Source organism: Pollachius pollachius, assembly GCF_949987615.1.
Source record: "Pollachius pollachius genome assembly, chromosome: 10".
Lineage (NCBI taxonomy): Eukaryota > Metazoa > Chordata > Actinopteri > Gadiformes > Gadidae > Pollachius > Pollachius pollachius.
In genome coordinates, this window is record NC_136943.1 from 4,721,978 (window position 1) to 4,739,335 (window position 17,358).

The 17,358-nt window shown below is 48.4% G+C and overlaps 1 protein-coding gene across 3 annotated transcripts in view; it reads left to right on the forward strand.

Moving 5' to 3' along the window:
* trpc7b (transient receptor potential cation channel, subfamily C, member 7b) overlaps positions 1-17,358 on the forward strand; it is a gene marked incomplete at both ends in the record, with an annotated part of 51,448 nt that overhangs the window by 9,004 nt on the left and 25,086 nt on the right. For 2 of the 3 annotated variants that reach the window (XM_079745224.1, XM_079745225.1), the window contains 6 exons: positions 1,055-1,807; positions 5,282-5,464; positions 7,645-7,809; positions 11,608-11,824; positions 12,759-12,992; positions 16,971-17,235. In XM_079745224.1, the coding sequence (XP_079601350.1) occupies positions 1,055-1,807; positions 5,282-5,464; positions 7,645-7,809; positions 11,608-11,824; positions 12,759-12,992; positions 16,971-17,235 (1,817 nt within the window). Of the gene's footprint in view, positions 1-1,044; positions 1,808-5,281; positions 5,465-7,644; positions 7,810-11,607; positions 11,825-12,758; positions 12,993-16,970; positions 17,236-17,358 lie in introns of those variants that run through there. The other variant, XM_079745223.1, reaches the window with a different exon arrangement.

Sequence of the window (17,358 nt, forward strand, 5' to 3'; positions counted from 1 at the left end):
GGAGATGATACATTTTATAATAGTTTATTATAGCCTCAAGTTCCACTTCATATTGAGACTAAGGACCCAGGTGAACCCTGGCCCATGTCCACAAGGAGACATGTCCATCTAAAATAACCTCCCCCCCTCTTAAGCCTCGTCCCCTCAATTCCCCTCCCATCTAACTATTGAAAAGCAGAAGGCTCAATTTCAGGTCCTGCCCCCTGTTCACTGAATGTTCTGCTATTTGGTTAAAGTAGCCATAAAAGGAGAACCCAAGGGTTAGACGGCGAGGCTACAATTGAATAGCACTCCCTTGATGCATGTGAAATCGTTAAAGCCTTGACTTTTCCTTTAAGCGTTCTGTGTTTGGGTATGAACTCAACTCCCTGTTACCTACTCCCTATCCATAACCACCTTTTCAATACAAAAAAAGGTATTGATTTTGGTTTCCATGATTTAAAGGTGAGGGCGCAGCAACCAATTACAACACTTTGAATTATATGTCCGGGAGCTCTGTCCAGAGGTCTTGGAATGGATCCCAGACCCAGAACAAAGTGCCCTACCAGGGGAGGCTAGAGGGCAACAAGTATGAATGTCCCCCTTGATACAAATGGCTCTCAAAGAGAGAGAGAGAGAGGATATTCCTCATCTATTGGGCTCACGAGAACCAGATAGTTTTCAGTTCAGAGGCGTTGACCTGTGCAGTGACCCGCGTGCTGCCATCGATCCGACGGGGGACAGAGGAATCACACGGCAACGGTCAGCGAGGCCATGTGGGCAGCTGGGCCGGTTGTGTGCCGTCGTGCTGGCTACATGACAACACGCTCACCGTTTCCGCTTGCCTCTCTCTCGCTCCCCCTGTCCTCTGCTCATCGGTACCCGCACCCCTTTTCTTCCTCACGTCGGCCTTGATTCATCGGTCCCTCCACGTGTCATCCATCATCATCCTCTCCCTCTCTCTCCATCGCTTCGCCTCTTGCTCTGCACTAACCCTATCCTCATCACCCTATCTTCAATCCGTCTCCTGTGCCTCTCCTGACACGTGCTGTCTGTCGTCTGCAGGGCGGACGCCATGCACCGGCGCCACACCACGCTGAGGGACAAGGGGCGTCGCCAGGCGGTGCGAGGCCCCGCCTACATGTTCAACGAGCGCGGCACGGCGCTCACGGCCGAGGAGGAGCGCTTCCTGGACGCGGCCGAGTACGGCAACATCCCCGTGGTGCGCAAGATGCTGGACGAGTCCCGCACGCTGAACTACAACTGCGTGGACTACATGGGGCAGAACGCCCTGCAGCTGGCCGTGGGCAACGAGCACCTGGAGGTCACCGAGCTGCTGCTGAAGAAGGAGGGCCTGGCGCGCATCGGCGACGGCCTGCTGCTGGCCATCTCCAAGGGCTACGTCCGCATCGTGGAGGCCATCCTGGCGCACACGGCCTTCGGAGGCGGCCTGCGGCTGGCGTCGGGCCCCCTGGAGCAGGAGACGCACGACGACGCCTTCTACGCCTACGACGAGGACGGCACGCGCTTCTCCCACGATGTCACGCCCGTCATCCTGGCGGCGCACTGCCAGGAGTTCGAGATCGTCCACATCCTGCTGACCCGCGGCGCCCGCATCGAGCGGCCCCACGACTACTTCTGCAAGTGCAACGAGTGCGAGGAGAACCAGAGGGTGGACTCCTTCTGCCACTCGCGCTCCCGCATGAACGCCTACAAGGGGCTGGCCAGCGCCGCCTACCTGTCGCTGAGCAGCGAGGACCCCGTGCTGACGGCGCTGGAGCTCAGCAGCGAGCTGGCCCGGCTGGCCAACATCGAGACGGAGTTCAAGGTGAGCCCTGGGTCTCCCTGTCGTCTGTCTCGCTCGCTCCCGCTTCGTGTCTCCGTTTGTTCTCTCTTGCAGGCACGCAGGCACGCACTCACGGACGCCAAACGCACGCAGGCACGCACTCACGGACGCCAAACGTACGCACGCACGCACGCACGCACGCACGCACGCACGCACGCACGCACGCACGCACGCACGCACGCACGCACGCACGCACGCACGCACGCACGCATACTCACTCTAAAAGGCACGCATAAACATTTTCCCCAAACAAATTGCCTAGATGACCTGAAGCTGTAGAACCATCGTGCTATCATCCAGAATATATTTCCCAGGGTACACCCAGACTGTTTTGTTAGCCATCAAAGTTAACTTTGCGTCTGGCGTCTTGCCTCGACCTCATCACAATCACGATGGTAAACACTTTTCTTTGTGGGAACTGGAAGTTCAAATGGAGTGTTTTGAGACAATAAGCAGTTTTTTAATATGCTGCAAATTCAACTGCAAAAAGTGCCCGACATTGGATTTAATTATGGAGATAGTGGAAGACAATGGAAATCTTTCCCTCTCTGTCTCTCACTCCCTCCCACTCTGACTGTGTGCTTGCATCAATGCATTCTCTGGAAATAATGACGTCCCTCTGTCCCCAATAATGACGTTAGTACGAATGACCATTACGAATGAACCCACCACCTTCTGTCCTTCTCTTAGTGTCTCAATGATACATGGTTATTTATTCGCACACACGCACAAACTCTCGCTGTCTCTCTCTCGTTCACCCACTCACTCACTCAGGCACACACACACACGCACACAAAGGCCAACACGTTCACGGAGATGCATGCACACGCGACACACGCATCAATGCACACATACGCACACACTTCTTCACTTTCCCTGTATTTTCCTCCCCTCTGTCTCTCTCCTTTCTCCCTCGCTTTCTCTGTATGACGATTCATCATGCTGTGTTCCCTACCTGGCTGTAGACTAACTAATGAGTCTGGTTAACCTCAGGGACACATTGTTTCTCTAAAACCTGTCACTGTGTAATTATGACCTCTGTCGCTCTTTCTATCCCCCCCCCTCCAAACCCCGCTTGTGGAGTTCAACCAACCAACTTTATAATTATATTTTAAACTCCTAGGCGCTCCGGGACACCATATATCATCTTCCATGCTGTACTCGGTTTCTCTGTGTAAACAAAGACAAACGTACTTCTACCCACACATTATGAATGCCCCGTAGTTCAGCCAGTGGGTATCCTGTATTCCTCTGGGTTAGAACTCTGCAAATTAATAAAGTTCAATTACTTGTTGAACCATATTTATTTAGAGGCAAATGAGTTTTACTGCAGAGCGTGTTTTGTCTGTAGGCTGGTGCACTTTCATTAAGGATTTCCTTTGTTTGCTCCCTGGACGATGGCTACAATGTGCCCTTCATAGCTCAAATTGCTTTGTAAAATGTAACACTGACACATTAGCTTAGCATACACACACACACACACACTCAAAATAATTAGTAGTCATACTTGTATTTGTCATCGTCGTAAGTGGCTTTGGATCAAAGCATCCTCCAAAGGACGGGTTTATTATATCAAAACAAGACCAAATGGTTTATTATATCACAACCAGACCAAATGGTTTACTATATTACAACAAGACCAAATGGTTTACTATATTACAACAGGACCAAATGGTTTGCTATATTACAACAGGACCAAATGGTTTACTATATTACAACAGGACCTTATAGTTTAGTATGTTACAACAGGACCTTATAGTTTAGTATATTAACAAGACCCAATAGATAAGTTCACACACACACACACACACACACACACACACACACACACACACACACACACACACACACACACACACACACACACACACACACACACACACACACGCACACACACAGTCTCTGAGAAACACTTTGACATACAAACCTGTTTCTGCATGAGAGCACATTTGACCAGAGGAGAACTTTTAAAAGCTTGGAAGGATACAACATGTGGCTTCTTGTCCTGAACAATAACGCAGTACACTGTATAATCTCTTCAATGATTGTACGTGTTGAATGTCTTTCATCCCGTCTGTGTGTGTGTGTGTGTGTGTGTGTGTGTGTAATATTTATAACTATACATGTGTCTTCCAAAACAGATTGATTAAAATCCTCCTCATGTGCTCCGTCGCCCTAAAGGTGTGTTCGCGTGCATACAGAAGAGACTTGAGATCAGAATTAATGACTCATACGTATTCATCTCCGGGCGGCTGTACAGAAGGGTCATTATTTTCCCCATTTCCCAGATGGCTCAAAAATACTCCTCCAACATTGGCTGCAGGCTAAGGGATCCATTATCCTATCGGCAGACCACCCCGCGAAGGCCAGTCACCCCCCTCACACCCCCCCCGTTTTACCTCATCGATTCATCAGGAACATCTTCCAATTAACTTTTTGGCATGCCTCAATGTGTATGCCGTGGAACGCCCAGGGGACCGTCGCTCGCTCTTCTGACTCCAGCACAGCTCATTACGACCCTCTGTATTCATGGAAGGCCCGCTGGACTCCGACCACAACAGGAAGGTCCTCATGGTTTGGACGTAATTCAAATGTGTGGGGGATGAAGTAAATAAAACCGTGGCCGGTGTTGGCTTTGTGTCCCACCCGGTAAACGACAGCAGGTTGTAAGCACTGTGCGTTCCTGGAGACCCTCTCCGCTGCCTGAGAGACGGAGGACCTCTACTGTTAATAGGAATCCAGAGAAAGGGGATTATCCAAGTGGAGATGCGTTGGGGGAGTGGAGGGGGTCTGTTGGGTCACTGTGGGGCACCTTGGTGTTTGGACACACCTGGCCGGGTTCTCCTTGTTCTCCTTGGGGACGTCTGGCCGGCTGCCCAACAGGCTGGGGAGAAGCCAAAGAGGAGGGCTATGCCGGTGAGAGGCAGGGGGGAGGAAAGGAGGAGTGGTGGAACATGTAGGGTTTAATCGAGGAAAAGGTAAAGCAGAGGAATGGGGCCATCAGGATGTTGGTGAGAGAGAGAGAGGGAGGGAGAGGGACAGGCAGGGTTGTACTTTCGATTCAACTTGATAACCATCTTGTCCATCATGACTTCGGAATGACCCACAATCTAAATCACTTCTTAGATTCAGGAAGTGGAAAATCGAAGGCCATCCACCAACGAGAGACTAGGAAATCGTTTTGACAATTTACCTTCATGGCTAAATAGTCGCCATTCTTGTCGATTCTAGTCGACCATGTTTGACATTTCGATGGCTATTAAATCGCCTTGCCGTGCCTTAATTGTGTCTCTGTTATCCCCCTAATTAATCCTTCCCTCCCCTCTCCTCCCCCTCCTTCCTCCTAACTCCTTCTCCCTCCTCCCCACCACCACCCCCCCACCGTCCTCCTACCCATCACCACCACCACCAATCCCACCCCCCCACCCCCTCCTGGCCTTCCCCTCTGCGGTGAAGAACGACTACAGGAAGCTGTCCATGCAGTGCAAGGACTTTGTGGTGGGCGTGCTGGACCTGTGTCGTAACACGGAGGAGGTGGAGGCGATACTGAACGGGGACGTGGACCAGTGCCCACCCAGCGCCTACAACCGGCCCTGCCTCAGCCGGGTCACACTGGCAATCAAGTACGAGGTCAAGAAGGTAACACTGGACGGGTCACGACACCGCCCACACCACCACTAACGCAGCCACCTCCACCACGGGCTGAAGGGGAGCCAGGGTCGATCAATACGTCAAAAAGAATTAGTTTCATTTTTTTGATTTATTGATGCGGATGTGGTTTGCTTAATCCAATGGGCCGAGATCTTGTGCTTTTTATGGGACTTCAAACCTTGCATGTCATTATTCATTTTAATTATGCTGTTTATACAAATTAATCAAAGGTCGTATGACAGCCAGGCCTTTAAATCAATCCTTTCCCATTTGGGAAATGTGGCTATTCTGTTTGGACATTTACATAATGGAGACGTACAACAAAAATTATCAATAGCAACAATCCTGTGATTTAGGTGGCGTAAGTGGCTTGACATGAATGTCAATCAATACCTGATTTGTTCGATAGTGATCACTACTGGCTTCCTTTACCAATACAATACAAAGGCTGAGGTGTGGTCTGCCCAGGGGAAGCCAACACAAAAGTGGAACAATATCTGTGTGCGTCTTTGTGTATGGTTTTGTCTATGTGTGTATGGGTGTGTGTGTGTTTATGGTTGTATCTGTTGTTTTGCATATGTTTTTGTGTGTGTGTGTGTGAGTTGGGTGTGTGGTCCCTTGTGGCCTGTGAACGTAGTCTGACAACCTCTGTGTCAGACAGCTAATCCCTGCCGAGCACAGTTGTTCTAAATTGATGTCCAAACAAATTCCCTCCTATGCACACCCACACACACGCGCGTCAATGCATGCAAGCACAGACACGCTCTCAAGCACTCACAGGGGTACATGTTGAAATGCATTGGTCTGAATCACCGAAAGCTAATTACATAAAGGTCTAGGTCAGTGTGTGTGTGTGCGTGTGTGTGTGTGTGTTTTTTTGTCTGTCTGTCGGATGTTTCCATGGAAACCAGGCGTTACCTAGTTTTGTGTGAGCCTGTGCATGCGTGCATCGGTCGTACGCGTCAAAATAAGGATGTGTGTGTGTGTGTGTGTGTGTGGTGGCTTCGGGAATGAATTCATGGTTCAGTGGGCATAACGATTGGTCATCATAAAAAGGGTGTTTATATTAAATGAGGAGGTTGAAAATGTCCCTTTGTGTGTGTGTGTGTGTGTGTGTGTGTGATGGCAGAACAATCTCCAAAGGGTTCAAAGGTTACCGACCCCTGCTGACTGATGTGTTTTTTTGGCGTTTAATGTAAAATGAAAACAACCTTGCGGCACTATAAATACACACTCGGCCACTGTCGCACGCAAACACGCAGGCACACAGTGAGGTTGATTGCTTTTCCAGCTGAGGTCCACATTGATTGTTCCCTGTACGGTTCCCCACACCCCGCCTGCAGCCTCACAGGGAAAGTCCATGTTCTCCCTCCCTGTTCTGGGTTTCTACGGCGACAACAGCTCTCCTCCTCGATCAACAGTCTGTCCCTGACTGGGAGTCGAGGCCGCATCTTGATGACTCTGTTCCGCAATGGAAGGACACTGGGCAGTAGACTTTGTCCTCGGGTCGTCCTTGTTGATATTTTCCCCTGTTTCACAACAGTAGCATCTGTGGGCTTCACCAGACAGTTTCCAAATGTTTGGTCACGGACGTAAATGTCCCCTGAGCCCTCAAACAGACTTATCCTCTCAGAAACCCAGAGGGAGGGCAAATAAGGACATGTCGTGACGCACAGGAGAGCTGAACAGCAAAAGGGTTCTGGGCGGCAAGATTATATATTAGGTGACAACAGTAGACTTTGTTTTGCTTAAAAAATGGGTGAAATGATATTAGAGCAAAGACATAAACGCAGCAGTGGAACACATTCAATGTCGCTGCGAGCTGATGCCTGCCAAGTCCTTGTGACTTTGAGTCTGCCTCGGCATCTCAATGAATACCCCTGAAGCGTTGTCAATTGGAACACAGACAGTTTTGACTTTCGCTGTATTTCTAACCACGACAGCCACTCCAAGCCCTTCACAGTAAAAGCTCTTCTTCACCGCCACAGAAGAAGCGAAGCAAACACCAACGGAGACCCGATGTGATACACCAGGCTCTGTATGGCGCCTTTCACGGTGACCTCAGTCTGATCGGTGATATCCCCCCCCCCCCCCCCAGGAACTCACAGACCTGGTGATGTCCGGTAACTCATCACCTTGTATGACCTCGTTTCTCCCTCTCTCTCTAGTTTGTCGCCCATCCCAACTGCCAGCAGCAGCTGCTCACTATCTGGTATGAGAACCTGTCCGGGCTGCGGCAGGAATCCATGGGGGTCAAGTGTTGGACTGTGCTGGGGGTCACCGTGGGGCTGCCCTTCCTGGCCGTCGCCTACTGGGTCATGCCCTGTAGCAAGGTATGCACACGCTGCGCACACATGCATCCGTGCTGCGTGCGTACATGTTACACAAACACACACTCGCACACGCACGCACACACACCCACTGACATTCGCACACATACACATGTTGACACGTGCAGGTAGACAGGCACGCGCACACAGACACGCGCACGCACGCACGCACGCACGCACGCACACACTCTATTAGGTATCCTTTATAATGATGCGTATGCAATGAGAGACGTCTGAAACATGTGGAATCCCAAAGGAAACAGAACCAATTATATTGGAACTGCCTGACGCTGGCATTGTTCTTGCTTAGATACAGAGCCAGCCCTGACTCAAAGTCTAAAAGACTTAGAATTATAATTAACATTAAGGTCAATATATGAGTTGATTATGATTTATTTTTTATGATTTTGATTTTTTTCCATAATCCAGCAGCCCTATGAGTTAGTATTAATATCTGCGGTAGTATAAGTACTATTAGTATTATCTAATATACTGTACATCGAAGCTGGTAGCCGGCAACTATATCCTTAAGGACAGGCTTACTACTTGCATGTGATTACATTGTATGGGAACGATGCAATTCTCCATTAACACCCAGTCTAATCTGCAGATGGATGTTGAAAGTAGGGGCACGCTGCAGGTGCACGTAAGCACACACACAATCAACACTTGATGATGGGGGTTAACCACTACGGGTGATTCATGATGAGAACAGACACACACGCGTGTGTCCTTTCTCTTCAACATTAATCAGCTGTGTGTTTTTGTGTGTGTGTGTGTGTGTGTGTGTGTGTGTGTGTGTGTGTGTGTGTGTGTGTGTGTGTGTGTGTGTGTGTGTGTGTGTGTGTGTGTGTGTGTGTGTGTGTTTTAGGGGAATGTTAAGAAGGGTTGAGTGAGAGAGAGGGAGAGCTCGTCAAGTGTTTGAGTGGCTGCTGAGCAGTAGTTCTGGGAGGACTTCTCCACCAGGGAGATTAAATCAAGAGCCTATAATCGTACTTAGTCATCATAACACTGTGTGTGTGTGGTTTGTGCATGAGTGTGTGTGTTGATGATATGATTATGATTTTCCATTATATTGGGAACATTGTGTGACAGTCTTACAGTTGCACTTGACCAGAGAAAAGATAAACATCTCTTTAACGTTTACAAAGCTCAACATTAAATGGAATGTTATCTAAATTGAAAAGACGGATGGCCTATATTTATATATATATTTCTTAAATTGATAGGAAATGAAAGAGAATATTATTGCGAGATCCATTGTTAGATTACCCTGCATTGTTGGCTGAGGCAGCCTGAAACCTACTGAAATGCTGGATCTGCTGTGTGTGTGTGTGTGTTTCCGTGTGTTCGTGCGTGCGTGTTGCATTAGTTTCAAGTGTGCGATGAGTTTCTCCAATGCTTTCGAGAGTGCAGGCTAATCGCCCACCTCCATTACATTTTATTAGAGCTTCGACAGAGCCCTCAACTGTATTCTATTCATTTTGCCCTGTCGACTGTCGATTTCTTTACTCAGAGCAATTGCCTCTTCTGACCTCTGTGAATGAATCACATTCACAGAGGACAGACACAAGGGAAACATGGACGTCATTATTTGAGTAACGTCCTGTGCAGGGGGTGGAATGAGATAAATTGGCAGTCAGCGCTGGAACAAACAGCATATGTCATCCCTGATGCAGAGCCTCTTCTACCGGCCCGGAACCGTGAAGGGTAGGAAAAATAAACAACGAAACAAAACCATAAACAACAGCAGGGAAAGCCATGAAAGCCGTATGCCTAACCCAATCAAAACTGGGGATCGGAAACACAAAATGCTGGAGAGGCAGACAAAAGGTCCTCTTCCCCTAGAGGCGTTCACCCGTCAGAGTGATGGGGTCGAGGGCGGGCTGAAACTGAGGGAGGAGATGGATTGGTGGGGGTACACATCGAGAGGAGCCAGGGTTGACCTGGGGTCCTCAATAGATACCTGACCGGGACGGATTTAGTCGATGGTCACCGAAACAGACTTTTATTGAACCAACAGCTGGTCCCACAGGAGAGGAAGCGTAGGTCTGGGGTGGTTGATGGACCAATCCCACCCACAGTACATACAGGAAATGTACACGCGTGGAACCGCTACATGTGGATCTCTATAAGAAATACTATTTTCAACCTGGCGGAACAGCATAAGGGAACAGAAGAAAAAATAATACTTTTTAATGATTATTTCCTAACTCAGAGAGCTGCTTGAGTGGTTTCTGAGTGATTGAACGATTGCATATTTTGCCACCGCATCCTGAAATGGCAATCCATTTTTTCACTCAGAGCTCCATTACTCTCCCACCACCCCCACCAATACCACTACCACTCACAACTCCTACTACCACCTTCACCACCACTACAACCACCACCACCACCACCACCCCATCCTTCCAACATGCTTCAGCCATGCATGTGTCTCCCGTCTTGTTCTCCCTCTGGGGGTTGAATGGATATAATAGAAACTAACCCCCCCCCCCCCACACACACACACTCTGTCACTATGGGACCCTGTGTGTGCTTTTTCCCCCCCATGTCCCCTCCTGTGCTGGTTGATGTGCTTCCCGCGCCGCGGTGGCCTGGTGTTTCCGCCGGGAGGGGGAATGAGGAGAGACAGCTTGCCGTCTGCTCCTCTGATAGAAAAGATGTAGGAAGTGAGGAAGAGGAGACGGAGGCATAAAATGATGAAAAGCGGCTGTGTGTTCTTCATGGGCCTCCGTGACCTGGTGAAGCGCCATCAGGGAGCTTAGGAGGATTAAAGACATGGAGACCAACAGGCAGCCCGGGGACACTTCCTGGCACAAAGATCTGTCTCTGCAGTCTGCAGGATCTGGATGAAACCACATTCTGTGTGTGTGTGTGTGTGTGTGTGTGTGTGTGTGTGTGTGTGTGTGTGTGTGTGTGTTTCTTGAAGGGGATGCGTCTGAGACCTGGCGTGTTGCAATGCATGCAGGGAGTTGAGAGCCTGCGGATTGTTAATATTGTACACAGCAGGCCTAGAGGTGGTGAATGGTGGGGCATCATATGTCTATTTTGTTGTGTGTGTGTGTGTGTCACGCTATCAGAGCATTGTGTGAGCGCTGGCTCCAGGTGGTACGGAGCATTACCATAAACGTCCTCCGCTGTCCGCTGACACGAGGGGCCCTCCGAGTGCCGTCCACCGCGCTGGCACCCCGGCACACCAGCTGCTTCCTGCCGGCTGAAATGATTGCTGCACACGATGAACAATCATGATATCCTCCTGGGTCGTGTGTGTGTGTGTGTGATTATGTGTGCCCGTGAGTGTGTGCGTGTGGGATTTGGTGCGTGTGTGTGATTGTGTGTGCCCGTGAGTGTGTGCGTGTGGGATTGGTTGCCTGTGAGTGTGTGCGTTTTCTGATTGTGTGGCTGTGTGCATGTGCGTGTGGGATTGTTGTGTAATTTGATGTGAAAGGGATTCTGAGGGGATGGTGAAAATGGAAATAAAAAGCTAGATATATAGACATAAAAACTAGGTGGATGGACATAAAAAGCTAGATAAGTAGACATAAAAAGGTAGATAAATAGACATGAATAGCTAGATAGATTGATAAACAAACAGCTGGATAGACATTAACATAAAGACATCTATATAGACATATAGGTCAGATAAACTGTTCGATGTATAGATCGATGTGTTAAAGTACACATTAACTTTGTTATTTTTAGGCAAACACTTTATAATATTTTTCCAATTTGCCCAAAAAACACGTAATTCTGAGTGGAAATGACGGACCCCCCCCCCCCCCCCCCCCCCCCCCCCAGTTTGGTCAGATCCTGCGCAGCCCCTTCATGAAGTTCGTGGCCCACGCCGTCTCCTTCACCATCTTTCTGGGCCTGCTGGTCATCAACGCCTCGGACCGCTTCGAGGGGGTCAAGAACCTGCCCAACGAGACCATCACGGACCACCCCCGCCAGGTCTTCAGGGTCAAGACCACCCAGTTCTCCTGGACCGAGATGCTCATCATGAAGTGGGTGCTGGGTGAGTCTCCCGCTTGACCCGTGAGCACACACACACACACTAGCGTGCACGGACGCAATCCCAAATTAGACACGCATGAAGGACCACACAAAGAAATGAACAAATCCACATGAACACACACGCACATGCAGGCCAACATACATAAACAAACACACATACACATCCAGGCCCACACAAACAAACAAACAAACAAACACATGCACATGAAGACCCAAACACACATACAGACACACACACACGCATACAGGCACACACAAAGAGATGCATATACACTCACATGCACATACACACACACACAGGCACACACAAACGCATATATACACACACAGGCACCCACTCACATGCATTAAGGCACACACTCAGACACAATCACCCCTTCAATCTTGAGGTTAGCCACCAATGTCAAGCATCCAGTTGGATTCAAGGAAATGGGAACAGAAAGTGGAGTGTGTTATGAAGAAAGAAGGAGGTATATTTAAAAGGTAGGCTGAATGCACCATGAATCTGAGGTGGTTCAGCGATCTGCCCGATCAATAATGAATTTATATTAAATGATTAGCTCCACAATGGAAACAATGGATATTAATAAAACAACAGCCGACACATTTTAAGTAGAGTATGTTAACCCGGAGAGGCGAGAGGTTATGAGGGAATTACCAAACACATAAATTGGTGTTGGAAAGCTCACACAACTGCTTTCCTTCTGTGTGTGAGTCTCTATGTGATTGTGTTTGGTGTGTGTGTGTGTGTGTGTGTTGTATTACCTGTGTGTGTGTGTGTGTGTGTGTGTTTTTGTGTTTGTGTGTTTATTACGTGTGTGTGTGTGTATATATATATATATATATGTATATATATAGTCTGTGTGTGTGTGTGTTTAAACTGTGTGTGTGTCTGGGTGTGTATAACCTGTGTGTACCCGTTCACGCCCCCCTAGGTATGATCTGGTCCGAGTGTAAGGAGATCTGGGTGGACGGCCCCCGAGAGTACGTCATGCACCTGTGGAACGTGCTGGACTTCGGCATGCTCAGCATCTTCGCCGCGTCCTTCACGGCCCGCTTCATGGCCTTCCTCAAGGCCTCCAAGGCCCAGCTCTACGTGGACCTGCACGTGCCGGACGAGGACCTGAGCAGCGCCACACTGCCCGAGGAGGTGGCCTACTTTACCTTCGGTACGCCGCCTTGGGCGGGAGGGGCCGTGTGGTGGGTGGGTGGGTGGGTGGGGGAGCAAGGGGTGGGTCTGTGTGGGTGTAAGGGCGTGCAAGGCTGTGTGGGTTGGTGGGTGGGTGGGGGTTTGTGTGGGTGGGAAGAAGGGTGAGTTTGTGGGGGGGCAGGGGGTGGATCTGTGTGTGTGTGGGGGGGGGGGGGGGTGAAGGCGTGTGTGTGTTCGTGTGTGTGTGTGTGTGTGTCGGTAGAAGGGTGAGTTTATGGGGGGGCAGGGTGCGTGTGTGTGTGTGTGTGTGTGTGTGTGTGTGTGTGAAAGATATAAAGTGAAGAAAAATTGCTGATTCCCAACACTTCTCTGTAATCTACCTGCAGATAATCCCAGTGTTCCTCTAGGGGAGCAACTGGCTTTGTGGGAAAGGTGTTGTGTCAGACAAACTACCAAACTTTCTGCTCCCAGAAAAAGTCGGCTGAAGTAATCTGGTCTAACGCTGACAGAGAGAAACTCAGATCCACTGAATTCCTCCAAGATGTATTAAATCTATATCGTTAATGAAGTGTAATCAATGAGCCCATTCGGCTGATTGGTTTTAAAGAATGAAACACTTTCACACTCTTTTCAAATTACGAGATGGATAATTATTTAAAGTTTTCATCTGGATTTTAACGGCAAAATCCATTTCTGAATGAGAAATTGCATGAATAAAGGAGATGCAAAAATGATGACGTGGTCTAGTTCATGCGATGTGTGTGGTTAGGAGCTGTAGGGTGGTGTTACAGCCTGGTGTGAGTGATCTTGTGTAGCTGTAGGGTGGTGTTACAGCCTGGTGTGAGAGTGATCTTGTGTAGCTGTAGGGTGGTGTTACAGCCTGGTGTGAGAGTGATCTTGTGTAGCTGTCGGGTGGTGTTAAAGCCTGGTGTGAGTGATCTTGTCTAGCTGTAGGTTGGTGTTACAGCCTGGTGTGAGTGATCTTGTACAGCTGTAGGGTGGTGTTACAGCCTGGTGTGAGAGTGATCTTGTGTAGCTGTAGGGTGGTGTTACAGCCTGGTGTGAGTGATCTTGAGTAGCTGTAGGATGGTGTTACAGCCTGGTGTGAGTGATCTTGTGTAGCTGTAGGGTGGTGTTACAGCCTGGTGTGAGAGTGATCTTGAGTAGCTGTAGGATGGTGTTACAGCCTGGTGTGAGAGTGATCTTGTGTAGCTGTAGGGTGGTGTTACAGCCTGGTGTGAGAGTGATCTTATACAGATCTTATACATACAAAGATGAATTAATTAATTTGAATGTCAGCGATTCTCTAATGAGTTACTCTCTGCCAACATTAGACCGGATGACTTTTAATCAAGCGAAGACCGAATCGGTCTGACATTAAACAACTTGTATATCCTTGGTGCTGCAGAGCTGAATAAGGGGATGTATTGCGGGTGCAGATTAGTTTGTTTGTATTCACCACGTAGGGCCTAATGTAAATATACATTTATATATGGCTCATAGCAGGCATGAAAGTGGGGAGGCCATGGACTAATGGACTCTGGCCATTGCAGCTGGGGCCCCTTTAATGTTTTCATTTAAGAAAATCCACCACTCTCGGTGTCCCTGTAGACACACACACACACACACACACACACACACACACACACACACACACACACACACACACACACACACACACACACACACACACACACACACACACACTCTTGATTGATGGTGCACACAATACCCCGACTCACCGACCAGGTAAAGGTTAAAGTTAGAATAATGGAAGGCTTATTATTTCATGTAAGATAAACAAGTGGTTTACGGTCAACGCTGGGCCAGTAAGTCTGAGCAGGTTGTTTTTGCCGGAGCTATTAAGAGTGGTTTGACCTTTACTACTCCCTCCAGGCAATAATGATGGAGAGCAATGAATAGCATATGGTCAGTCAGCATGGGCCTTGGGCCAGAGGGGAGGAGAGGTAAAGTGGGTTCAGATAAGACCAGATCAAATAAGTTGATTTGAGGTCAATATGAAGGAACTGTCCTTGTTCCTAGACTTCTCCATCCCTGTTACCATAGTGATGTTATAGAGAAGGTGTTTCCTTCACTACCACCCCACCCCCCTCCCCCTCCCGACATGCACACACAGACACGGACAAAGAGAGAGAGGGATCAGAGTTAAACCACACAATAATTAATATAAAACACAACAGATTCACAACGTGTATTAAGGATTGAGAGTGAACACAGTGTAAGCTGGCAGCTCCTTAAAAGATGATAATGTCTGTGTTCGACACTAAGAAGTTCATCCCTTTGAGCCAGGGCCCTTTACTGTTGCTGCACATGTAATACAGCGCACTCGGCTCCCAGTGTCCCTTAAACTTTTAAAGGGAGCCTTTATCAGTGCTGTCATCTTGTGGCGTGAAGCTGTCATGACACGCCATAGGTTTAATTAGGACAGCCTTCAGCCATGCTGCGCTGGCCTCCTGGTTCTCATCACACACTAATGAGCTAATTTCCTCTGGGGGCTTTTTTGTATTGAGTAAGACAAAGGCCATGTTCTCTTTAATGTCACTGGTCGTTTTTGGTTAGAGGTGATACTGCTTGTGAATGTCGTCTAAGTAGGAAACGATTCTGGGTAAAGGAAGCATGTGAAAAGTGGACAATGATTACTCATGGTGTACCGTGACAATTTGTTTGTCGAAGAACATTATAGATTTTTTTTTTTGTATGGGTTTTTTATTTTGATCTGTGTGAATAGTAGGGCTGTAACGGTACACGTATTTGTACCGAACCGTCACGGTACAGGCTCTTCGGAGCGGTTACAGAGGTGTACCGCGGTACGTAAATGTGGCGTACATAGCGGGCAACGATCGTCGAATGTCGAATAATGAATGTGACTATCGCTATTTATTACACGGGTCTTCTCAATGCTGTTGAACGCTCCTTGCATGGGCCTTCACAACTTCCGGTGGTGAATAGCGTCCTCGGTTGCTAAGCGACGTCAACGTCTTTGGCGGACTATTTCTCTGCTGATCAACACTACGAATGCTGGTAACAAATAAATTGTAAAAAGACACACCGTGTGAAGTTATATTTTTGACCTGTCTAGTTCACCGTCATGCAGGCTGTGTTCAGTAAAATAAATAATTAAATAAATAAATAGCGATCTGTTTTCGGCGCATGTAGGTCTATCTGCCTAAGCCCACGTTGAAATAATTTCGATGTTGAATGTTGATGGCGCAGTTGTTGAAATAAACAGATTGATTTCATACAAATCATAAAAGCCTCTCCCTGTGTCATTGTGTGTGCGTGTATCCGAGGTGTGTGCGTGCGTGGGGGGTTCTTGATTGAGCGATTTTCGAATATTATTCGAATACTTCTCAGCGAATATCGAATAGTATTTTTGCCAGAAATGCACATCCCTAGCGCACGCATTTGAAAAGGCACCATCCAGGTGTTACTATCACTGTTGCTGTGGGAAAAAAAAACGAGCTGTGCAAACCCAGCTCACGACAATATTTCAACAACCCCTGTCTGGGAATTCAGAAATGCAAATGCCATAACCAAGTTTATTGGTGTTTTCATTGCTGCTGATCTACGGCCATTCTCCGTTGTTGACAAACAAGCAGTTTTTTAAAATTTTCCCCTTAACTATGAACCATACCGTACCGTGACTTAAAAACCGAGGTACGTACCGAACCGTGACTTTTGTGTACCGTTACACCCCTAGTGAATAGACAGACAGAATTCTTTTTTGAGGACATTGTGATCCCTCCCTCGATGCCCAAATCCAATTAAAGCGATGAATTGGATTTGAATGAGTGGGACAAATGTGCGATCAATGAGTGGGACAAAATGTCGTTGGACTATAATTTCATTTTTTTGATTTAGGATTAAGTCGATGAAAACATCACACAAACATGCTGTCCAATAGAAATCATCCCGTCACATTAACATGCATTAACATTCCCCTCAACCCTCCACCCCCCTCTTTCCCGGTCTCCAGCCAGGAACAAGTGGAGGCCCTCTGACCCCCAGATCATCTCGGAGGGCCTGTACGCCATCGCCGTGGTGCTGAGCTTCTCCCGCATCGCCTACATCCTGCCGGCCAACGAGAGCTTCGGGCCGCTGCAGATCTCGCTGGGTCGCACCGTCAAGGACATCTTCAAGTTCATGGTGATCTTCATCATGGTGTTTGTGGCCTTCATGATCGGCATGTTCAACCTGTACTCCTACTACCTGGGCGCCAAGTACAACCCCGCCTTCACCACGTAAGTACCGCCGCCTCCGCTCGTCCCGAAGGGGGAGAGGGGGGAGAGATGGGAGGAGGGGGTGTAATGAGTGGGAGCATGTACATGGAGCCGGTCGTTATCGGGTAATGAACCCCGACAGGG